Source organism: Channa argus, chromosome 4, assembly GCF_033026475.1.
Source record: "Channa argus isolate prfri chromosome 4, Channa argus male v1.0, whole genome shotgun sequence".
NCBI lineage: Eukaryota > Metazoa > Chordata > Actinopteri > Anabantiformes > Channidae > Channa > Channa argus.
The window spans coordinates 14,983,274-15,008,424 of record NC_090200.1 but is presented as its reverse complement, the minus strand read 5'-3'; the positions used below and the strand labels follow the sequence as shown (position 1 = coordinate 15,008,424).

The following is a 25,151-nucleotide window of genomic DNA, read 5'->3' as shown; positions in this document are numbered from 1 at the left end:
TGGACAATGTCCTGGTATCAAAGATACTTTCATAAAGTGGGTAACCAAACTGCAAAAGAATATTGGTAAATGAATTAACACTTAACAGCAAAAGTCTGAGCTGCTTGATCAGTGCTTCACTAAGGAGTTGAAACGATAATGTAATATTGCTCACGCGGATAAAATAAAACCTTTGTGAAAATGCCTTTTTTTCCTCTTGATTGATGAGGGGCTATACACCACTGTCACAACTGTTTCTGTGCAGCAAAACCACAAAAAATATTTAAGTTGAATCTTCATGGAGGCATATATGTTTTTTATTTATTTCATAAAATTACTAAATAAATACAAAATCTAAAAAGTAGAGGTATCCTTACATTCTGTGCATTAATATTTTTACATGTGCAAGTTTCCAGCATTAGATTCTTTCATTTCATTTGGAGAATAATATTTACGAATGCATTTAAGATTTGAGTAAAATATTTCAAAAAGCTAAAAATATAAGAAAATTATGTTCATCGCAATAAAAAAACAAAACAAAAAAAAAGCAAATGGTATTTCGTTGCTCCATTGTATCTGCAGATATCATCTACAGTCCACAGCAGCTGTTGAAAGTCTTTTTTGGGTCCGTTTGATTCAGTCTGACCTGAGAATCTGACTGCGGCCTCAGTTTGACATTTTTCTTTACTTCTCTGTGGAAAAGGGGGAAAAAGGCTCAGTGTTGCCACGGTTTGCAAAAGAAAACACATTAAACTTCTTTTCTGGCTTCCTACCTTGCTAGATGGAGCACGGCTTCAACAACGTTGGTTCCCTCTTTGGCACTGGTTTCACAGAACAAGGCGCCGTATGCCTACAAGAAAGCCATGGCCATACCTGAGTGCAGCTAGTTTATTTAGACACCTGGGAGGCTGGGCGTCTGTCAACAGTTTTTGTTCAGGTGGAATGAAAAGTTACACACCTTGGCCAACTTCTCTCCGTGCAAACTGCTCACGCAGCTTCTCTCAGAAAGCTGCTCTCTGAGATCCACCTTGTTTCCAATAAGACACATGGGGATTTTCTCCTCTGTTGAATCCTGTTTCAAAATAAAAGGAAAATGTAAATATGTTCCTGCTTTTGACAGCGTTAATTTTCCCCCCATTCATTCAACACACGTCAGTCAGTATTTCCAGAGATACCTGAATCTGATCCACCCACGCTCTGACATTAAGGAAACTGCTTTCTGAAGTCACATCGTAGAGAAGCAGGACCCCATGAGCTTTACGGAAATAGGACCTGGCAATACTACGAAACCTAATGCAAGAGAAATGCAATTCTGCTTGTGCTTTTGGGTATTTTCCATTCATTCTAAAAACAATTGACACATTTAATTGATAGATTTTTCTATTGCTATTGTAATAAAACAGTTCCCCACCTCTCCTGTCCAGCTGTGTCCCATATCTGCAGACTTGTTCTCTCTCCATCCACCAGCATCCTCTTCATTTGAAAATCAACCCCTGAGAAGCGAAAAGCAGATTCAAATGTCTGAAATCAAGAATGTGTCAGAGTTTCATAAAATATGATGAGTTTGCTGTGGCACCCACCCAGTGTTGTCTGAATATCTCCTCTAAAGTCATTAAGGGTTAGTCTCAGCAGGAAGCTGGACTTTCCAGAGCCGGCATCTCCAGCTAAAACCAGACGATACATTGGAGTGGGCTCTTCATTTTCTTCTATGTCTGCTTCTGATGGCTTAAATGGAACCAAAGATCAGAAGGTTAACCAATTTTATGTGGAAATATAAGTGGACCTTGATTCCCAGATTAAAATCGAGGCAATTCAATTAGGGTATTAGGCATTTAAAAATCCAAACCATTTCACCTTTGTGGAGAAGGCAGACAAACGTCTTCGTAAGGATGATGCAATCGAGCTTGCCCTGCTAGGAGCCACTGACACTGCAGCTTCAGATTTTACTTCTGATATCTGTTGCAGACATGGAAAATACTCATTTAAAGCCTTGATAGCTCAGTAACATATTGGCATTATATGACTTACAACCAGACCCTTATGTGTGTTCTGACCTCCACATCCGATTGGACATAGGAATAACTGTAGTGCACTGTTTCCACCGAGTTCCTGCCATCATCGCTGTCAAAATCACTGCCCGAGATGTCAGTTGTGTCCATCGGCAAAGAGACTCCACTGTCCAAGTACTTATCAGCCCAGGTGGCCACATGAGAGTAGGATGTTTTGTTGGGATCCTGCTCTGACCTACACACACACACACACGTTAGCTGTGGCAATTTTATTCACAGGGATCAATCCCCAGAGTCATACGTGTGTAAAATATACAAATAAAAAAAAACCTTAAATACCGGCTGTGGTCGAGTGTGCTCTGTCGGAGTGGTTTCATCCTTCGTGCTGGGACTTCATTTTGAGGAGACAGCTGTTGAGCAGATTAAAAATGTCAAGGAGGAAACATTGTTTTTTCTGTAACACATGAACTATTGAAAACTATTTAATGTCAGTCGCTACCTGGCCGCTTATATAGCCCGTTTATCCAAAATCCATTCTCACACACACACACACACACACACACGGCAGTGGCTGCAATGCCACATTCTCACCTGACCCATCGGGAGCACCTTGGGATTATAGTGTCTTGACCAAGGATATTTAAAGCCATAAGTGAACGGCTCTGTCCAAAATCACCCCGTATTTTATATATATTATGCATTATATACAGTAGAGTGTTCGACATTTTGAAGTAGTGTTTGATTGTTGAGTGTGTAGATTTATCTACTATAGCACACTCAAAATATTCCATAATACAACTCTAAAAAGCAGTGTACCCTACTTTTTGCTAACAAGCCCACAACAGTTAAGAAGTGTGCAAAATGTCAACTGCTGCCTATTGAGTGAACTACTTAGTGTGCTTTATATAGGGGGTAGTGAATGAGTCATTAGGGGGGATTTCGAACACTCTGTGATTAGCAAACCAGGGACTTACCCTCCTTTTAGCTGCACCAACTTCGCTGGCCAATGCAGAGCGCAGACCGTCATTACTGTCATACAGCTTTTTGTTCATTTCCCTAATAGTGTGTTTGAAAAAGTACAGTACAGGGTCAGAGGCACATAATGTTCAAGTGTGTTCTCTTACATACAACAGTTGAAACCAGCTACACAAGCAATTAAAACAATGTTTTAATGGGATTTAACTTAACTCGGATGGTGTATTTTGAAACTGGACAGGATAAAATAAGAAGCAGAGTCTTCCAAAGTCAAATTAGACACACTGCAGTGCTTCACTGTGTATGGAACATATATCCTGCTGCGTCTAATACACTACACCCTGTTCTACCCGTCATAGTTAAAGGGAAAGTTAATACAAATAATAAATACTCCTAACACGACCGAATTAAATATTTCATAAATTGTTTACAACTTATAACTTAGTAAAGAAATGATGACAACCAGCCAGACACATTGCCAGAATAGGACGTGTCAGGAAATGGTAAAAAGCCACCGCAGATAATTTAACACAGGGATTTACAGGAATTACTCACTACTGACCATAAAATCCATTTCCCACTAAAAAATGTGCTATTACGTTCCCTGATGACTGTCATTTTGTTTATCACCACATATGTAACAGTCTCCAAATGCCAAAGCCGTTAATCAAAACCCTTTTCAGATACAGTGAAAAGTTAATAATTATGGTTCTTCACTTTCCACAGTATCTACTAAAATAAATATAAGTATAATATTATAATACTTAAATAAATATTCGATATTCTTAAATATCAAATCTGTTTCCTTGAGATGCACCCATCGCTGCACTGATTAGTTTGATTCAATTGCTAACAAGCATTGGTTAATACTGAAAATACTCGCACTACTAACAGGCATCTTGACGTTTAATCGCATCTCCAAAACTCAAATCACGAAAATCTCAAAATAAGCTCGTTGCAATATGACACTGACAACACATCTCAAACAAGAAACCCATATTAACATTCATAACACACTGACAGTCTTACATAAATGATAACATTTCATCTTAAAAGTTGAAATGATTTTCACAGTAGTATTTAACTACATTACATCTTTTATTTTACTGTACATGCAAGAATGATTAATAAGTTCATTTTTAATTCTTTGAATATAGTAATTTATAGAATTTAGCCACTCGTATTTCGTGTTGTGCTTTATCCATCCATGTTGAGTTTTGACAATGTCAATTAAATTTTAAATAATGCTTGTCAACAATTATGACACACACGCACATATACCTGGATAAAATCAGACTTACTGGAGGATCTGGATCTGACTGGAATATGACTGGTATTCTGTAACCATCCTCTTCAAATCATCAGTTTCTCTGAAATAAATAAATAAATAATCGAATAAATAAGAAACCCTGGGGGCTGGATCTTGTTTTGTGTACGCTGATTTTATGACAGTGCTTCACCTTTCATGTTGAGCTTTCTGATCTGCATACATGTTCTTAAGCTTGTCCAGCTCTGAGTGCAGTATGGCAATATTTGTCTGAGCTTGCAGAAGAGAGGTGCGCAACTGCTCATTCTCCTGTGAGGTGATATACTGAATAACTGGAACAATTCTGTACAACATCAAACAACACATTTAAGTTCAACTGAAACTTAAAAATCACTAACCTGTGAGAGATCGCTGATTTGTTTGTTCAGTCGGACCATCTCCTTCTTTGAATTGTTAAACTCAGAGTCCTCTTGGCTCTGAGGAAATACACAAGTATTTAGATACATTTTATCAAAGCACAGTGATTTTAACAATTATTAATAACAATTCAATAAAACAACTAGCACAGTCATAAATAAACAATACTACAGTGTTATTATTTTCAGACCTAGAGTTCCATCTATTGGCAAACACAGTAACAGCAAAAGCTGTTTAGATGTGTCAGCTACTGATTGGTATTGGTCAATTACTGAAATATTGAATTATTGAGTCTTTAGCCATAAACATTGATAATGACCTCTTCATTTAGTTTCTTTTAAAAACAGAATAAGACTGGTTGGGAGATTTTACAAATTATCCCATCAGTGCTATTTGAAATTGTCTAAATGATATTATGATTTGTTTTTAAACTTACTTATATATACACACACATTACACTGTATTTTGGCTCGGATGCCTTATTGCTCTGGCTCAACCGTCAAATGAAAAAAAAAAACCGAATTGACATTTGAGCCAAATGCACAATATAACCAATATTAGTGGACCAAATCTTTGGTACTGCTAATTTCTACTAGACATGCCGCCATTATTGTTTTATTGACAAAAATGCTTGAGATGGTTTTTGTGCCTTGGGTATGAAAAACCTACTGCAGGTGCTTCAGATATAATTGCTCATATTTTGTACAGCATCTAATTTCACCTGTTGATAACACCACTGAAACACAATAGGATAAGAATGAGTCTTAATTGTCAGGGCTCTAGTTACATACCATGAAATGATTGCATTTATGTTGTTTTATTTATTCAGATGTGGAGAGACAACAGGAAAGTTTGCTTCATCTCAGTAACAATGGAAACTTCAGCCATACAGTCAATAGCTCATATTATTGTTTATTTACTGTGATATAAATCAATAGTGGAAATTGGTTACCAACATGTTTGTTCTAAAAAAAACAAATTTGGCGTCTTGATGTGCTTTCTATGAAGCCACTGTAGCTCTAATAAATTTCCTGGTTCATGCAGAGGGTCTGTTGCTATTAACTTACCTCCTTATCCTTTAAGTATAAAGCTTCACTCAAAACAGGCGACTACTTTGCCCAATGCTGTTCCATTTGATGTTCTAATTAACATAAATAAACTTTATGGCCATTTCTGTAAATAGAGTATGAAGTACATGCAAAATCACACAAAACATCCAAAAAACTAAACAGGCAGGCAGGACAAAAAATGTAGGTGACTGGCTGTTAGACAGTTGGCATATTAAGTGTCCTAAGACTTAGAAGTTGAGGTAAACTGACTATTGTAACAAACACATCTACATTTGCTTTTTGTTTAAATGGATGTTGAGTGACACCGACACTTTTTACCCTACTGGCACATAAAATTACAGCAGAAGATCTTATTTCTGATTAGACCTCTGATGCATCTCAATGTCATCAGTTTGTCCTCTTACTATACTTGACTAAAGGCCTGTCTAGTTCAAGTTTTTTTGTAATTTTGTTATTGACATGTAATTTATCTTTGTTTACAGTGTTTTACAATATTTTTTTGGTGTGTGCAGGACAGGAGTCAATATCTGTTGTCCTGTCTTACGCACGCACACACACACACTGTGCAAGAGGTACAGCCACAGTGAGAGCTTGTTTACTGAGAAATCTTAGTGACTCAACTTAAAAGTAAGTATCTGAAGTCTTGCCGACAAGTTGCTGGTTTTATCACTAGTTACTTTTTCACCAAAGGGGTCTTAAAAGACAGTGCATCCAGCGCACACAGCTGAATAAGTGAGAGGAGGCATGTGTGTGTGGGCAGTTTACATTATGCAGATAGATAGCTCAAGCTCAAATTATTAAAAAATAAACCATCGAGTGCCAGTCCAGAAGGAGGTGCCTATATGGGCCTATGCCTAAAAACAGCCGTGTTTGAGTTGGAGGTGTGTTATATTTCTACGCACCTCTGAACTCATTCTGCTGTTATCTTTATGAATTAATTCATAGTGTGCAGCCTAAGCCATGAAACTGTCTCCATTGTGCTTAAGGTAAATAAGGTGAGCTTATTTAGTTTGAATCATGAGCAGATCTTAATTCACACTTTGGCTTTGCCATCAGTTGCTAGAGGTCATTCTTGGTCTCAGTACATAGAATGTTACTCCAGAACTTAATGCAAAATTCCTTAACGCCACAACCTTTCCCTCTACCAGTGTATCAGTGAACCACATCAAATGGAGAAAAATAAATAAGAAAATAAAACACAAAAAATTTGAAACCTTGATTAATATTAAACAAGTGGTAAAGACATTTTTCTTTTTTATTAAGATAAAGGGTTAGAAACTTATGACTTTGCCGTTGCAAAAATTAATTAATTTATTTTCCACTTAGTTGTCGGTACAATAGCTTCACCAAGTCTGTACCAGTCTGTATGCCTATGCAAAATGTTTTCAAATGTATACATTTACAGCAAATTCTGAATAGATAATAGTGTGATAAATCACACTGAACTATGGACAGTCTGTGATTAATGTTGAAAATTTGATTTACAGACCTACCCAGAATTTTTTTTGTGAATTCCAACCTGGTTTTCTGATTCTTAACCATGATAAGAAGTTTGCACCTCGTAGTCTTTATTAAATGGGGGATTGTGATACAATACCCCTGCTCTGTGAAGTTGTTTGTAACATCACTGGCTGGTTTGGAGTTTTCTTCACAGTTCTCAGTGTTTTTCTCATCAGCTGTTCATTTCTGTGGCTGAGCTTTTCTGGGATTGTTGCTCAGTACATCCGCTTCTCTCCTTACCAGGACATTCCACATTGTTAGTCTGGCAATACCCAATGTGCCCAGTACCTCAGATGGATTGTCCCTCTTTTTGAGATGTAGAGACCAACAAATGAAAGCTGAAATTCTGAACTTTCAACTGATATCCATCCATTGATTGATTTGAAATTGATTAGCATTTTCATTCCAATAATTTTTGAGGCAACTGGAACACATACAGTAGACATTATTTCTCCGTCCATAACCATATGCGCAGCCACGGGCCGAGCCGCAGCCTGTTGCAGTTGATGTCTTTCTTTAGATATACTTCTTTTAAATGACTCTTCTTTTCCTCGTTGTGTAAAGGTTAGGGAGTTTTTAAATCATCGGTGGAGCATTTTCTGCTTCAAGCTAGCTACCAGCACGCAACAGCTGTATGGAGCTGGAGTGAAATAAAGATTGTGTTGCCCTGACATCGAACTCTTGGTGGTGGGCCTCCGACCATGCTATATGCTGAGAGAGTTCTCACACGCCATATCGATCGACTTCTTTATTCCTCCTTCCACCTCCGCAGGCGGTGCATGTGACATAATACATCTGTTGCAGCCAGACTCCAGACCAGACATCCTGACGCTCTGTTTATGATCTTCGATGACTTCAATCATGCAACCCTCACCAAGACCCTCCTCACCATCACACAGTATGTGGATTGTCACACCAGGGGGGAGAAAACACTGGATCTGATGTACTAATATGTTAGAGAGACCTACAGCTTTTCTAGGATTACGTTCTTTGACTTCTCCAGTGCAAATTAAAGAGCATGCTCGTTGACACCCCCACAGTTGCCTGGATCTCGAACTACCTTACGGACAGACCCCACTATGTCCTCCTGCAGAACTCTTTGACACTGACCTGCAGCACAGGTGCTCCCCAGGGGACAGTTCTATCTCCCTTTCTCTTGACCCTGTATACCTCTGAATTCAGGTACAAATCAGAGTCCTGGCACCTTAAGAAGTGCGGTTTTTGGAAGTTTCCAGGCTGGAAATATCGTTCAGCAGTGGACAGTTTTGTTAACTGGTATGAGCACACTCATCTGCAGCTAAGCATCAGTAAAGCAAAGGAACTGGTGGGGGACTTCAGGAAGTCTAGGACTCCTGTCAATCATCTCTCCATATGGCGAGAGTGGGTGGAAGTAGTTTTGGAGTACAAATACCTGGGTGTCCACCTGGACAATAAACTGGACTGCCCAGTTAATGCAGCTTCAATATACAGGAAAACACAGAGCAGGCTGTATTTTGTAATTAGACTAATGTCCTGTTTTACAAGTCCGTGATAACCAGCTCCATCTTCTATGCTGTGGTTTGTTGGAGCAGCAATTTGAAGGTGGCAGAGAGTGACAGACTGGACAAACTAATAAGGAGGGCTGGTTCTGTTCTAGGGGAGGAGCTGGATCCTCTGCATGTTGTAGCTGAGAGGAGAATGATGTTCAATCCTGTACAATCCCTCCCACCCTCTCCACTGCTGCACAGAGGAGCACTTTCAGCCAGAGACTTATCACAGTCAAGTTCTCCACAGAACGCCACAGGAGATCCTTTCTCCCAGTGGCCATTAAACTGTTCAACTCATCCCCCTTTTGTACAAAGGAGGGGGAATTTACTTTATTTTAAGGTAAAATATTATTTAGCTCATCTGTCTTATTTTAATTGTAATTTAGTAGTTTGTATTTATTTATTTGTCTATGTGGTTGGTTGAGGTTCTTTTCCTTTCTTTCTACTTTTCTTGTGGAGTGCGGCTGTAACATGGCAACACAATTTCCTTATGGGATAATAAAGTTCTTTGAAACTTGAATCTTAACACGCTCTTAAAAGCGCTTTGAGAGGGTGCTACAAAAATTGGAAAAATGTGTAATACACTTCCTTGTGTGATGCGGCAGGGGTTTTTCCAGAAATTAAAAAGGTGTGTTGCCTTAAAGGTAAAAGAACTTTATTCTTCTTTCATGCTAACCTCATACAATGTGTTTACCGAGAAGAAACAGAATTAATGTACCTTTAACAATCTGTCCACAGTTGCCTGCAGGTCTGCCACCTCATTTTCATGCTTCCTTTGCACAGTAGCCATAATTTCCTCCATTTTCTTACGCTCCTACGAACATGAAACCAAAGTAGTTAGAGGTGCAGACCAGCTCAGGTCTTTAAAGGAGGCTTTCATCTGACTTTACAGAGCCTCTTTGTGAGGGGACATGAATCTTGCTGCTGCTGTACAGTGTGTCAATACAAGTATGCAGGTAGCTCAGAGGAGCCAATAAAGATTTTTCACTAAGTTTCTCTGTGAACTGTATTAATTAAAGACAGCTTAGCACTGTACAATGCAAGCAGTAACTTCTGTTTCATACATTTAACTTAAAGCATTACTCCACTAGAAATTCTGCAGTTATCCCACTCACCTCGTCTCTCACCCTCTCCTCAGCTTTGGCAAGTTGTTGCTGTACATCATCCTCCAATTCTGCCAACTGACTGTTGTTTATCTCCTCAGCACTGTTTGAGCAAAAAGGCGTGTTCAAGTTCATCCTGGCAGCCTTATGCTATTAACCCATCGAATTAAAGTGAGTAAAGTAAGTGATATTTCTTAATAAGATCTCACAGATTTTTGTTTCATGTCAGACTTTAAGCATATGTATAATTCAATAGACAACTGAAACATAGGTGCACTAGATGGGAATGTCCAGCTAAAGGATTAAAAGCACAGCACATTTAATTCTTCCTATTTTCTTGCAGAAGGAATGTCACCTTCCTTATGCCACATACTTACTGAATGACAGAAAGAGCTTAGACAGACAGACAATCTCTTTCTATTTGCAGCACTGAAATTCAATAGATGATTCAAGGTACTATGTAAGGGACCAATTCACAGAAAAATGGAAACAAAAGACCTTTAAAGTTTATTCAAGTATTGGAATGTCTGTTGTGGAGCCTGAATATGAGTAAGTACTGAGAAAGTTTCCTCTGCTGCCAGCCACACCAAAATGGCCTCTAACAATATTCTAGAAAAACAATTCTGTATCTGGGCATAAGTATTCAAACACTGTAAGTCGGATATTGAACATTAATATAAATGTATTTAAACCTTTTCAACTAATCAAGTAGTATTTTCTGATTACTTAGGTACAATATTTTTTATTGACTCAAAAAGACAACTGGTCTCCAAACACAGACATTGTGGTGGACTACACCATTCAAACTCACGTACTACACCAACAACTACTTAAAGATGGCTTCATTTCATGTCATTTACATATCAGTGTAGTGAATATTGTAGCAAGTCTAATAACAGTTTAATTTTGTTGACATTTCTCATAATAATAAAAAAAAATAAATTCTCGTACAGTTGCCAAAAAAATGACACGAGACAAAATTGCTAGCTAGCTGATAAAGAAATTTGAACATCTAACAGCTGAACAAACTTTGTCAGGAGCTAGTGGAAAAGGCTTCGCTGAAAACTTGATTGACACTGCTTAATAGTTGTCCGTTATCAGTTGAGATTTTATCTCTTTCTGGTAAAGTAAGACTTTAGAGTAATTTTACACTCTAAACTACAGGTGGCTGTAGTTCAGTTGGTAAGGTAATTGCCATGGACCACAGGGTCAGTGGTTTGCCTACTCTCCTCCTATGTGTCGAAATGGCCTTGGGCAAGACACCGAAGCCTAATTTGCTCCCGTTGGGTCAGGTGAGCACGTCGCATGGCAGCTATGGTCATGTGTGTCTGAATGGATGAATGAGAAGAAAGACTGTAAAGCGCTCTGTAGAAAAGAGATCTATAAGCAGAGCATTTACTCTGACAATTATTATCCTCATCTCAACATCCACAAGAGGGCTTCACATCTAGCAGAAGCTCAGTTCGCAACATTCGCTTTTAAATGCTATTAATGTCACTGCCTATATACACATAGCCACATAAGCAGCGTCTTAGACATTGTGAATTAACGTACTGTTTAATTAATATGCCAATATTTCATAATCAATAAGTCGGCTTATTTCCATTTCAGAGGAATGATGAAACTCAAAGACCCCACAGTGAAAAATTTACTTTTTTTTTTCTTACCGCTTCAAACTGGTCTCTAGCTGTTCACACTCCTGTCTGTTGTCCAGGGTTTGACTGATTAGAGAGTGAATGATTTCTTCATACTGCTGCAGCAGAGTCATGTTTGCAGAGGACTGAATGACCTGGTAAAAATCAGCCAGCTGCTCCTTGAGACTGTAAGAAAAGAACAGCATTGAACAGGTCACAGTCAAATTCTGAAAGTCATACTCCACCCAAAATATTTTATCTGCATCGGCTACTCAGCTACCTACTGGTTATTACTATGCCCAGTACTGTCAAACGCTCGAGTTTTTGCAACAAAACGAATTAACACTAGCTGGTACAGTAACCAAAGTACATGTTAATTTTGAATTAATAAATGTAAGAAACAGTGTGCCAAGACATAGCTTGGATACATTTTAAAATTAAAACATGTACAGACAAATATAGACACTGATCACCAGTTACCTTTGGACTTAACAGAGTCTGGGACTAAAACCACACTTTCAACGTCAAATTAATAAATGAGATTAAAGCGACGAGGACAGTTAGCTATTATTATTCAAATCATAAAACAACACCACCACATCTTTACACCAATTTTAACAGTAACTCAACACAAAATAAACTTAATCTAAAAGCCACAAAGGCCTGTTCCGCTCAGTTGTCATGGAGATACACCCGCCTAAGTACTAGGGCTGGTGATGGCCAACGTAACAGAGGCAATCCCACACAGTAAGGCACTTGTGTCAAAACGGTTTTCTAAAAACTTTGAGTTAGGGTATTTTTGGGCAACGTTAATTGGCCAGGACTATAATGCTCCCACGTTTTAGTCAGTTACAAAAAAGCAAACAAAAAAAAACCAAACAAACAAAAAAAACCGAGCAGGTTCCCAGCGGTGCTGTTTGCTTAGCTGACAGGTGAATAACGTTAGAGAAGCAGCGGAAGCCGTTGGCTAACGTTAACGTTAGCTAACTAAACGCAGGTAACAGGGAGTGTGGAGCCGGATGTGCCTTTACCTTTCGGACAGGAGAGACTCCGCATCCACCCTGCTCACAAACTCTTCCCACGGGCAGCCTTGGCTTTGGGATGACCCGGCGCCAAAAGACGCCAGGTCCAGAGTCTCTGAAACCTCCTGAAACCTGGACGAAAACTTGCTGTAGTCGATGTATCCGTCATCGTCCGCGTCGAACTTGTCGAACAGGGTTTTGATTTCACTTTCAGGGACATTAAGCTCCCGACAGACCACGGTGAAGTCCTCGTACTCAATCTTGCCAGACCTGTTCACATCGCAAGCAGCAAACAGTCTGCGAAGGCTCTGTCGGTCCATACTTAGGAATAAAAACACAAGTTAAAAGTCAACACGACCTCTCTCTAGAACTGACTACAAACTATCAGCCACATTAAGACCCTCGATTAAAGTCTCAATTAAGGTCTCAGGTACTGGAGACTGTCATTGGCCCAGTTCGCAGTGTAGGCGGGTACGACCCGAATCGACGTAGCCCGACGTAGATTCCTAACAATTCGTCTTCATCCTCAGTGAGATGTCCCACTGGAGCTGTGATACAAGAGCAGATAAGCAAGTGCAGGCCTCTGTTTGTCTTTGAGGTGTGTTTGCTGCATGACAGAGTTTTATCACACTCCTCTGTGTTCCTCTGGGCTTGCACTGTGTATTTATTGCTCCACCCTATTAGGTTGAAGTTAAAAAAAAAACCGATATACTATTAAAAATGGTTAAAAGAGGTATTTTCATTAAAATGACGGGCGAGACAATCCAAAGTGCTCGTTGTGTTCAAAATAAAAGCCAAAAGCAGTCTGTGTTAATCAATATCTATGTTAATTGACATCTTAAGTTTTTTAGAGTCCCTTTGGAATTTTGTACTAAAAACGGTGAAAAACATCCACTAAATACGATTGATTTGAAAGGCTGAAGCTACATGTCTGCATTGATTGCAGGGATCTTGTAGAGACAAACATGAACAGATTAGTGTTTCACCTGTTTCAGTGTCCATGTGTCCACCTCACAACTGTTTTGAGACAGGATCCAAAAACTAGGAGCCTATAAACCACATACTTAAAAGCCATGTTTCAAGGTAGAAAATCAAATCATGAGCCCTTCACATAAAAAATTATCCATTTGATCTTTATTTGAAAAATTAAAATAAAGTGCTTTTATATACAATACAAAAAACAGTAGTGATGTATTATACAAAAAAATACAATTCACAATATTTTTACAGTGGCAGCTGAATTTACAAAACAATTTTACATAAAAACTCTTCACTTACAATACATGTTGACAAGGGTCAGAGCAACTTGTTCTGTCACAAATAGAAGGCCAGTCTTTAGTGGTTTATTAAGAGAGCGGACAATACTTTCACTGTGGCTCTAATAGTTTAGGCATGTTTTCAGAAAATCATGTTCAGTACCTGCACATAATTAATTAAATGACTGCCACATTATATTTGTTCTACATTTAGCAAATTCAGTGATGTTCTGATGACAACCGCCTCACCAAAAGCTGTAATTTCTTGGTTTTTAATAACAGTCAAGGCATGAATCTTTCATACTGCACGATTGATTATAGCTGATCAGTCTTTGAAGTTATTTTTTTCAGTGCCATTGCAAGAAATGAGAAGTAATACTAATGTTTTCAATCTATAATTTAATATTTGAAAATCAACCAGTGGATTTTATGTGCTGCAATATATGAATAAAATTTAGTCCCTGACACGTTCAAAGCTACCATAAAAAAATAAAATAAAATAGGAAAACATCTCATGAGCACATATTGTACAGTGCAGACAGTATTAAATTATATGAATTCAATGTTTTCCCTCGTGTGACTGAGCACGGCCACTACTGTCACATCTAGTGCTGCATTTACCTCTACAGCACTAGAACCTGGTTAGTTTATTATCTCAAGAGGCACATCTCTCGATTATTATTTCAGAAGGCAATATCTGTTTCCCCCAAGGCAGATTTGTTATAAAATCCATAACTTGCATTGTACTAAGGCTTGTCAACATAATGTGCAAATCCTATGCATTCTACGTCAAGCAGTTTGCCGTCCTGCAGTTTGGGGAGTTAATTTAGCTGGCCACATTACAAGACTCAAACTCAAGAAAGAGTTAAATAATTTGTATGACTTAAAATATGCTTTCACATTAGGTCATATGGTTTATAATTAATTATCTTCTGCATAGGGTTGTGGGTAATGGAGATAATTAAAATGCACAATTATGTTTATTACTGGAAAAAAATTAAAGTTATTGCTTTTATGGTTGCCTTTAAAACCATTCAAGCAAGCCAAGGGAATATTCTTCTATTCTTTAACCTCTTATCATTTAATATGTATATCAAAGTTGAGGCTGTACAGATGGATGTTACCTAAATCAGATTATGAGTAGGTGTAGTTTTTAAATATGTATTACTATTTCACATTAGGAAAAGTGATAGATTGACATTGAAAACATTGATGTGTGACTATGGAGACTAAACGTCCTTTGTAAAACCATTTGGCCACATAATTATACATTTATAATAATTTCTTATGTTGAGACACAGTAAATCAGACTTCCATTATTCTCCTCCATAAAATACATCAAAATGGCTAAAATCTCTTGCATACTTACAGTTAGTGTAATGGGAGCGAGTCTCTGTGTGCTGTGGGTGAGAGTTTGCAGTGCCACTGATCCTAGTAATTAACAGCGCCAACACCTTTGTGCTTACAGTCTAGAGGTGAGGTTTTGTTGGCATTTGCCCCACTTCACATTATTTGCTTTGCATAGGCTGCCTGTCTCATGAAGAAAAAGCATGGTAATACCTGGAATGAGCTTTTTACCTTTGATCACATTTTTTGAAATCAAACCCTGTTAAAAGATGAATATTTGTATCCACTAGTAATACCAATACTTAAAAAAGGATATTTGTGTCATTTTTTATATAATTTCTTTTGGTGTGTAGTGATTGAGGTGTTCAGAGTTTCTACATTTCCACTGAGGCGATGCCTTTCACTTTATACAGTAAATGATGGTCGCAGCCTTCTCAAGCTCTCAGAGCAACTCATCTCTGAGTTCTTTCTGTTATACATCAGTCCAAACAATGAATACACTTGTACACCAGCTATCTAAGAAGCTGAAGGACTATGTTTTTCTTGCCACTGACGTGTTATTGAGTGTTTACGTTGCTACAGTACAGTAAATAGTGCATAGCCTCAGCAAAGGGTAGGCTCTTTCCAGATGACACAATGAAAACAAAAATGCAAACAGTGTGTCAGCTGATAGAAGGACCATGTTTGAGTATCACTCTGCCCTTCAGATCATCACCGGAAGATTATATGGACGGAGGGAGTGGCAACGCTATGAAATTTCATAGCCTTGCATTACTCAGGTGAAACTTAGTTATGGTTGTGATGCCACCTCTTTGCTTGTTACATTCGGGTGAGCCACATTTGAAAGCGTCGAAAGTCTGAAGGCAAGCTGGAACTTCTTCAGCGTGTTGTTGAATGCACTTAAGTAGAGGGGGAGTGAGAGGGAAATGAATTGAACATGGACGAAAGGGACAGAACTACAAAAAAAGACAAAGTGCAAAATCCGTTTAATGAAATGTCTCTACACCATGTGTCTGATGTTTCTTGGTTTTTCCCTCTTATAGGTTTTTGTCTTTCTCAACAAGTGCACGCTTTCTTCTTAGTTTAAGAAGGAATCATTGCACATACCCTGAAGTCTATCTCACACTATAGAGTCTTTAATCTCAGAGCCCAGTCTGACTCGTGGCCGTGGGCACGTTGGAGAAATTTCTACGTGGCTCTCTTTTAAGTTCAGAGGCCTCTTTTCCGACTCTGAGAAGCTCTTGCTGTTGTCCGGTGACGAGCATTCGTGGGGTGGAGTGCTGCAGATGTAGTTGTCATTAAGGGTCTGGTAGCCCTTGTGATCTGACGCGGATGCCGTGACCGTGTTACCATTAAGAGGCAAGTTCTCAGCCGGTTTCCCCACTATTCTGGGCTTCTTCTGCTGCACATTTGGGCACTCTCCCTCTTTGAGCATAGACTTCATGTGGTCACGATTCCTGTAGATTACAAATAAAGAGAAAACCACCAGGGAAAATGCCAGGAGGCCACACACTACGATCAGCTCATTCCAGTAGGTCTTAGTGTTGATCTGTGGTGAGCGGGCCTCCCCTGGCAGGATAATAAAGTCCTCCTGGGAGATCTGTGGTGTACGAGAACGGCCTGTTACTGTGGTGCTCTCCTGATTGGCCTCACCCCTCACACAGTAGTTTGCCAGCAGCTGTCTAAAGCCTTCCTCCACTGACCAGCACTCATAGGTTTCCTGCCTGTCAGCTTGAGCCACCACTACCAGCCCCCCTTCTGGGCTGGGGTAATGGAAGTGACCAGCACTCTCACTGAACTCCCACCTCCTTTTAGCCAAATTAGAGCGTAGTTTGCAAGGCAGTACTTTGAACGTGTTGGCTGGGATAATGATCACCTGGCATGAAGACATTGCTGTGAAGAGGTAAAGCAAACATACAGTAGATCAAGTCAGATTCTTGATAAAATATGCATGTATGTAGTGCAAAATGAACACTCAGATTTAGGTATAAAATATGGAAATATCCAATGCAGAATGGCAGCCTAAAGAAGAGGCATTCACTTACGTGTAGGTAGAAGTTTAGCAGACCGAGGGCTTGGCACCGTCTTGTTGCAAATAGCTGATGTGTCTGCATTATCTATATCTTGCTGTGAGGACCTGAAACACACAGTTAATCATAAAGTCTAACTTTCAAATGCAGACTCTTTTCATCATCTATCTGCATGTCATAAATATGTCCCTGAAAGATTTAGTTGTAAATAAGGTTATTGTGCAGAAGGTCACGTACTTCCTTGTGGAAGCCTGTCTGACATCTTCACACTGCCTCCCATTCCAAGCACAGTAAGGATCCCTGGAGAGGATGCACTCCCCGCAGCTTTGATAATTAGTGCAGTTAGCTACTGGTACCTCCACCAGTCCAGAAAAAGATGAAACATACAGTTGACCCTGTAGAGAAGAGATGACAAAGTAGGGGCAGAGGAAGACAGTGTCCCAAATACAGTTAGTAGGTTACTATTTTAATCCACAATCTTCTGTGTCTGACCCTGATCTAAATACAGTACACTTTACTTATTCCTTACTATCCAAAGTACAAATCTGAGCAAAGAAACAACAGGATTCAGAATGTGTCACTATTTCAGCTTTTAAAACCGCAGCTGTTAACAGATCCCCTAAGAGAAAGTTGCATGTAATTAGCTCACTGAACATAAGGTCTGCTTTAGGCTGTGATTCTTTATGGCTCATGGAATTTCTAAACTGCCAGTAAATGCATTTACTGAGCCTGTTACCATTTCAAACCAAAAGGAACCTTTAATTTTCTCTCAGACTCCACTATACCTTTTCAGTATCCAGCTCCATGTGCTGCACAGGTTGTGAATCACGAAAGAGCACCATCTCCTCAATGATGTGCATCTTGTTGTTGATGTTAATAGCTTTATGTAGTCTTCCATCATCTGAAAAGTGACAGTATCTTTTGAAATTAGATTAAAGTCATTATGAATGGATGATGCATTTTTGTGGGTGTGTCAGTGTAATTGTTTAGTTCTTTACCTGTGCCAATAAAGAGCACATTATAGGCCTTGTGTACTGCCTGGACTCGATGGACAGCAATCTGAGTGTAGCGAATGTTGCGTTTCAGCAGGAGAGGCTGGCTACGGATCACGTTGTCCATCAGGAAGTGGTCTTTGACAAAATTCAGCACCTTGTCTGGCATGTGGAGAGAGGAGGGGATGCCCTGCTCTCTGGCAGCATTTGTGATACACTGTGGAGGCATCGCAGTAAGAACAATTTTCACATACACTATTTGTTCAGAGCAGATAATGACACCAAATCCATCTGTGTACAACCTATTTGTTTCTTTATTTAAATTTTTAGGAGTTTCACCTCAGATATATCTGTCAGGAAATTAAACAACAGCAGTTTGATAAGAACTATGTTTAGGAATAGAGAATTGAAGTGACACCAGGACATAAATATCAGCTACAGCCTTGATCATGAGCCAAATTTGAGGGTGTGGCTGCTGAGCAGACAGGAATGTATGCAGCCCCTACATACAGCTGACCAGACACGCATCTGTGTACTGACACATACACTCACTATGTGTTTACTGGGTGTCCAGCAGAGGGCAGCAAGTAGGTACTTACCGCTCCAGGTCGAGGATCTGGGACTGGATGGTTGTAGGTGTACCACTGCTGGGTCTCTCGGTTGACCTCTCTGTATCTCCCATTGAATGCTTTTTCGACCTGATCCATAGTGAAAGAACAAACTGCAGAGCTTCCGGAAGCTCCCTTGTACCTTAAAAGACACAAGCAAGCATATCAACAATACTGGCTGGTCATTTGTTTTACTTTGATCTTGCATAATCTTAAAGAAAGCTGTCTGTAACCTAATAGAGTGGATATATTACACTGAAAGCCTGGACATATTTGTTTGTGTGCCACAAATGAAGGGAAGTAGCAAAATCTGACACAAAACATCCCCTCTTTTCTCTTGTTTGAGGTGGTTTGTGTACATAGTAATGTATATAAATATGTCCAAATTCCCCCAGAAGAATTCCACCACATTAGAAGGTCTGAGTATTGAAAAAAATATCACAAAACCTAAACATTTATTGAATAAATTTAAAACTTAAATGTATGTTTCTTTGAATTATCTAACTTTCCATTCTTTCAGGTTTATATTTGCGGCCACTAATAGCAAACCCAAATTTATTTTGTTGTTTGCCTGAAAATATCACAAGTCCAAACTAGATATGAATTAGTTTATGGTATATTTTAGAGACATTTTAATCCTTGTATCTTTCAAATATGTATGTAGAATGAGTAAAGGTATTGCTTTGTTCGTTTGTTAAAGTTTTAATTACAACTGGCCCTCACCATTGAGATGTGAAGACTCCATAAAACACAGTGTTCTTCCATTCCTTGGGGCTGGGAGTCAGTACAAACATGTGTTGGATTATGTTGAAGGGGAAACCATCGTCAGGCAGAGAGCACAAGAGCTGAGCCTTCAAGAAGGTCGTCCACTTCTTCTGCAAAACTCGCTCACCTCCCACGTCACCCTGCAATACAAATAATGAAGGTGTGAAGTCTTTCAACATGTGGCCTGTAGAGGGCGCAAGAATATAAGATTGACACTTGTCTACAGTGGTGACTGTTGATGGTTCAAAACCAAGAGCAATTTGATGAGATCTGACGATCTCATTAAAGGCATGAAATAATAATGTGTAGCATATGGTGTTTTTAACCATGGCATACCTTACATACAGCATATATAGTGCGTATTACATATAAAAATGTCATCTTTATTTTCTTTCTCCATGAATAAAAATGTATTGAGCCCAACAGTAAAGCAGTTTCAAATAATATAAGTTAAAATATTAACCTCCAAATATAAAGCACACTAAGCAAAATCAATTTTCCCCTTGAACAGTCACACCCTGAGGCTACAGACTTCTAGCTCGTGAAAATGATATACTGTACATCATGACAACTGATTTAGATTTGTAAAAAAACTGCTGTGAAAGGCAAATACTTTTAAATGAAAAAGAAACATTGCTTTCCACCAACCTTCTTTAATGACACTACTGCTGTCATTTAGCACCTTTGGCACTAGCCTTCAAAGTGGTCTGTGTGGCTTGAGACCTCCTTGACGTTCAAATTAATTTGGCTACAAATTTTTTAAAATAGGATGTTAGACAAAACTACATCTTTAAACCTTGGAGTGGAAGTGATTTACAGCATGTGATGTGTGACAGTAAAATGGACGATATTACACAGAGAATTACAGGCCTCCAGAAGGTGACTATATGTTTATTTTTCTTACACAAACCACACAGAAGAGTCCTAGATATTTAAAGTATTACAATAATAAGAGGAAATTGCAGCACTAGAATGGCAAAGGAAATGACACATAACCAATAATGTGCTTCTGACGCAGTTGCTTATAGCAGTATCCCAGGCAGATAATCATTATTCAGTATAGTCTCTGGTCCTCAAAGTTAAACTTAGTGTTAGAATAATTGTCACTCTGTGTTTAAAATGACCTAAATTCACCTCATTCATTAATGCCTGTTAAATGCGGCCTTTGTTTAAAAGGCAGTTCAAATAGCCATGAATATGACAAGCAATAATGGCTTCATTCTGGAAACCGATCAATCCTAACAAATGCTTTGTTTGTTTCAAGAAAAAGGTTGTTTATCATTCTGTGGTTAGCCTTGATGAAGTGGAACCTGTGTACTAAATACCTGAATAAACAAAGAGAGGAACTGCAGCCAACATAATAAGTCAAACATGGGATTAAAGGAGATTTCTGTATGAATAGGACTTTACAGAAATCACTATTACTTAGTATTTCTAGGAACTAACACATCAAATGTTTAAGCATTATTTTAAAGCATTTTTTGTTTTAAATTTTATATATTTTAAAATATTTTTTTGTTTTAAATGCATCTGGGAAGCATCTCCCCCAAACTGACACATTATTACTCACTCTTTATAGCTAACATGCTACATGAGTCAATAATAATAAAGTGTTTTATTGGATGAATGGAAAAACTGAGTGGATGTTGCATTAAGAAAAAGAAAATATAACCCTCTGGGCAGAGTTTGTCTGTAAAACAGGTATGTGAATCACAGCTGAGCTTCGTGTGGTACCACCTAGGGGTTTATATCTGACGCACACTGTATTAGCTGGCATCTTGCCTTTATATGATGGCACGGAAGCCATTGGGAAACCAGTGGGAGACAGTTTACATCTGAAAATAAAAACAGAACTAGCTCTCCATTTGTGTGTCAGTAAAGGGGAAAATATGTATGATGGTTTCACAAGAAAATGTTAAAATTTTCTTTTTTGTTAACATTCAACAGTTACTTCTTATATTATCGCTGATGTAAATTGCCAAATTTCAGCTAACCTTTGTGTGATGAGGACTGTTCTGACAAAGACATTAAGCCTTAAGCAAGACATTAAGCAGTCTGATCTAAAAAAAAAAAAAAAAAAAAAGGTTTATGATGTTTATCGAACTAAAAATACCCTAAAAACTTTGGAAAAATTGAGGTCTGGATTTTAGTTTATAGGGCTTCCTCTGTTTCAGTAGGTTATGTGCATGGATCTTGTGCTAAAGTGAACCTAAGCCATTGTGAGTTATCTACTGAGTCCTTCATGAACACAAATATTTATATAATGAATTAATAATTAATTAAAAAAATAAAAATGAGGAAGGAGTGAGCTAGGTTACAGTCATATTGAAACTGTAAGCAGCTGTGTAGGAACTGTATACGAAACCCAAGGAAGGAATTGTCAGAGGTTTAACACAGTTTAACACAGTAAAAAGAGCCCTCTAGATGGACTATCTGCCTTCAAGCATCACTCACCTTACACACGCGAGCAATACGTGACACAATAGTGTTGTCAAAGAAATCAAACTCCTTTCCTGCTTCACTGAAGAAGAAGTAAATCTTATCGTCATCGCCCACTACGTTGCCCTTGGGCAGGCTCTCCTGTATGTAGGCAGAGCCGACAAAGGCCGGGTCTGAAAGAAAGGCAACATGAACAATACTGTCAACCTGCTGTATATGTAATGCTGGCAGCCCACGCTATCAATGGAAAAGTCACCTGCAACAGTAAATTGCAGGTAAAGTTATATTGCTTTTACAGAATCAGTAGAATTGCAGCATCATGCAGCATATCATGCCCAAAAAGTTTCATCTCATTTAGCTCAGTTTTTCCAGTTTACACTAGAATTCTTATGATTTAAAAAAAAAAGCAATAGATTCCAGCCAAAACAAACGGTAGTACCTTGAAGCCAGTTGAGAGAGTTTTCTGTTTTTAAAGAAGTTCCTTGGATTAGACTCTTGTAAATGACGGGTTCATTTCCTTGGAAATTACTGACTGTACCAGTATACAGCTCTCCATCTGCAACACAGTGAAGAAGACCAGCATAATCACAGTGTTTACCGCTAGGGAATGGGCTTTTGCGTCATGCAAAGTAATGATATCCAGAGGTTGTGCTCCAGTTTGTCTCCATATCAACCACCTTCATCTAGTTATTTTACTTGTTTCCACAGCAGCTCCTGTGATTAAAAAGATATTTTAAACAAAGTTTGATTCCATTGACAGCGAACAGCCAATCCGAGACCTACCAGCCATGATAGCAGTGGACTTGTATTCAGGGTTGAACGGGCAGCGGCTTCGTCCGTCCTCTGTAACAATCTCATTGGTATCACTCCTGACAAAGGAGAAATCTGCAGTGTTCTGGAGAAAGCACACCACATGTCACATACTTAAATTAAAAGCAGAGCTGTAACCTGCTCTGACAGTGATCACTATATGCCCATATCACAACAGAAAGTCTTTTAGATAAGCTGAGGTACAGGTCATGCCTGATATGTTTGTTGTGGATCATTTTAGAAAGCTTTAAAGGGTTTGGAGGAAACGACTGAAAACTGAATCGATTCTTACTATATAATGGGATTACTTGCATTAAATATTTTGATCCATTTCCCTTCGGCGTAGGAGATAATAAAATAATGCCTGTAATATTCTGTCTAGTTGGGCAGGGTCTCAGCCAGACTGCTAAGTAGGCTGAGAGGCAGGAAGCTGCAAACATCAGATTTTAGATGTTGTTCTTCTAGAATCTAATAAATAAACACCACATATCAGGCCTTGCATCAACTTTTCTTATTGTGATGCTCCACACAGCTAAACACTGCAACAGATGGGTTTTATATAAAAACTTACTATGTAAGCACAGATGGGGCTGAAGGCATATGTTCCACACACGTACAGATGAGTGCTGTTCATACGTAGTAAAATCTTGACGTAGTTGAAGCAATCGGTCTGATTTAGAAACAGTGACAAGAATTTCATAAATAAATGGTTGAAAATGAATTTTCACACTTAATGTTCTTTACAGCTAAGAAAAAACAAATCCCTAATATTATCAAGAAGAAAAAAAACACAAAAGTTTATTCATCCAAAATATGTTTTATTTCGTTTTGATACCCGATATGTTGGTGATACACGACAGTTTATAGAAACATGCTAGAATGCAACAAAGCCACAAATGATTTGCAGACTTTTTGCACACAGCAATGAGATATGAGATCACTTTCATTATTTAAACCAATGTCTCACATCATGATGTCTCCTCGTGATGTGTTTAACAAGGTTCTAGGTCCATAGGTTTACATGTAGAGAAGTGATAGAGAATAAGGCTGACAAAAAAGTGTAGCAGAGGAAATGTTTGTTTTAAAAGAAGTGGGAAAATCCATTGTTGTAAAATGGAAAGTTACAACCGAACAGGAACTTTCCAGGGTTCTGCCCTGGGTTTGTTTTCAAATTGCCATGCAACAATGATCAACTTAACTAACAAGGCAAACTTGTGGTCATGTAAATACAGTATGAGCCTGTTGAGTTCAGTTATATAAGCAGTACACTCACCTGCAGGTTTTTGCCTTTGAAACTGCACTCTTCTCTCCTTTTCTCTGTAGTTTTCCATGTGAGCTGCAGGAGAGAAACACTGTCAGACTCAAACAGTAGTGAGGTGTGTTATAGTCACGTTAGACTTCTGGGACTGTATTGTATTTATAACCATTTTAACTTTGTATATCTAGGATCCTATTATATCTACATTCACATTGAAACAGTAGACTGTATATGGTGTTGCAGTTTACAGATGCTTGCCCACTGGCTCTTACATTTCTTTGTTGCTTAACTGCGCTGATATCAGACAGGTTGAGAGAAAAGAGAATCTCCCGAGCACCAACGTACAGCATGCTGTCTTCTTTACTGAGGAGTAGAGAGGTGAAGTTGAACACTCCATTGACTGAGAAACTTCGGGTTATCCTCTCCTTCGCATCTGGACAAAAGCAGGTACAGACAGACGATTCTTTGATTAGTGTGCTCAGGCTAAACACATGCTTCCCAATCGCAGCTTTAAATGCCCATGTGTGTCTCACGTTTTCAGCAGCTTGGAGACCTTTACTGCTGGCCCTGCTTGAAACTACTTGCCATACTTTTATGCCAGCATAAACAGAAACAGGGAGGTAATGGAAACTTGAACTGACTGAAGCTCTGATAAAAAGGACCTTTTCTGCAGTAATGTGACCAATGAGGAAAGAAATAACCCCCCCAAAAAACTACATTTATTTTATTAATGGTGGTCCTCTAATATCGTTTTTTCTCAATGATGCGATTTCACATTAGCTGATTAATGTTTTTCTCAGTGACATATAGAAATTGCTGCTCTAAAATACTGTAAAGGGGAGGCTGAGCATTGTGTTTTACTTCCAACCCTCCTCTTAATAACTTAAAAATGATGTACTGCAATCATACCAACTAGTTGAGCCAACAACAACAACATAAAGAAGCAGAACTTAAGTGCACTCCCATTTAAGCCATAAAATCTAACTGTTTTCTCATAGCCATTAATCAAAAATTTTAAATGTCACATTTATGGCAAACATGAAAAAAGGAGACATTTATTTTCTAATAAAGTGTTGCTTTGGTTAATACTATAACCAAATTGATTGAACTGGCTGCTTTAAAAAAAAAAAAAACTTTCGGACCA

At 38.6% G+C, this 25,151-nt stretch overlaps 2 protein-coding genes across 3 annotated transcripts in view; both read right to left on the bottom strand.

The window, feature by feature from the left end:
• Window positions 1–42: 42 nt before the first annotated feature.
• On the bottom strand, window positions 43–13,111 carry rasef2 (RAS and EF-hand domain containing 2). The gene is made up of 17 exons (XM_067500785.1): window positions 12,512–13,111; window positions 11,514–11,666; window positions 9,859–9,949; window positions 9,462–9,557; window positions 4,629–4,706; window positions 4,424–4,539; window positions 4,265–4,333; window positions 2,963–3,044; window positions 2,328–2,398; window positions 2,034–2,223; window positions 1,834–1,935; window positions 1,560–1,704; window positions 1,391–1,472; window positions 1,155–1,269; window positions 938–1,051; window positions 753–829; window positions 43–671 (listed from the first exon to the last, which is right to left on the bottom strand). Exons 1-17 carry the CDS (start codon window positions 12,820–12,822, stop codon window positions 569–571), a joined length of 1,995 nt encoding a protein of 664 aa, XP_067356886.1. The 5' UTR covers window positions 12,823–13,111; the 3' UTR covers window positions 43–568.
• Window positions 13,112–13,619: 508 nt separating this feature from the next.
• The window catches only part of sema4ba (sema domain, immunoglobulin domain (Ig), transmembrane domain (TM) and short cytoplasmic domain, (semaphorin) 4Ba), a 42,590-nt gene continuing 31,058 nt past the window's right edge, over window positions 13,620–25,151 (bottom strand). For both annotated transcript variants that reach the window (XM_067502123.1, XM_067502122.1), the window contains 13 exons: window positions 24,280–24,440; window positions 24,023–24,085; window positions 23,321–23,419; window positions 22,723–22,834; window positions 22,379–22,495; window positions 21,955–22,112; window positions 19,459–19,640; window positions 18,727–18,877; window positions 18,134–18,344; window positions 17,921–18,036; window positions 17,373–17,530; window positions 17,151–17,242; window positions 13,620–16,998 (listed from right to left, as the gene is read on the bottom strand). In XM_067502123.1, the coding sequence (XP_067358224.1) occupies window positions 16,226–16,998; window positions 17,151–17,242; window positions 17,373–17,530; window positions 17,921–18,036; window positions 18,134–18,344; window positions 18,727–18,877; window positions 19,459–19,640; window positions 21,955–22,112; window positions 22,379–22,495; window positions 22,723–22,834; window positions 23,321–23,419; window positions 24,023–24,085; window positions 24,280–24,440 (2,393 nt within the window). In that variant the 3' untranslated portion in view covers window positions 13,620–16,225. The remainder of the gene's footprint in view (window positions 16,999–17,150; window positions 17,243–17,372; window positions 17,531–17,920; window positions 18,037–18,133; window positions 18,345–18,726; window positions 18,878–19,458; window positions 19,641–21,954; window positions 22,113–22,378; window positions 22,496–22,722; window positions 22,835–23,320; window positions 23,420–24,022; window positions 24,086–24,279; window positions 24,441–25,151) is intronic.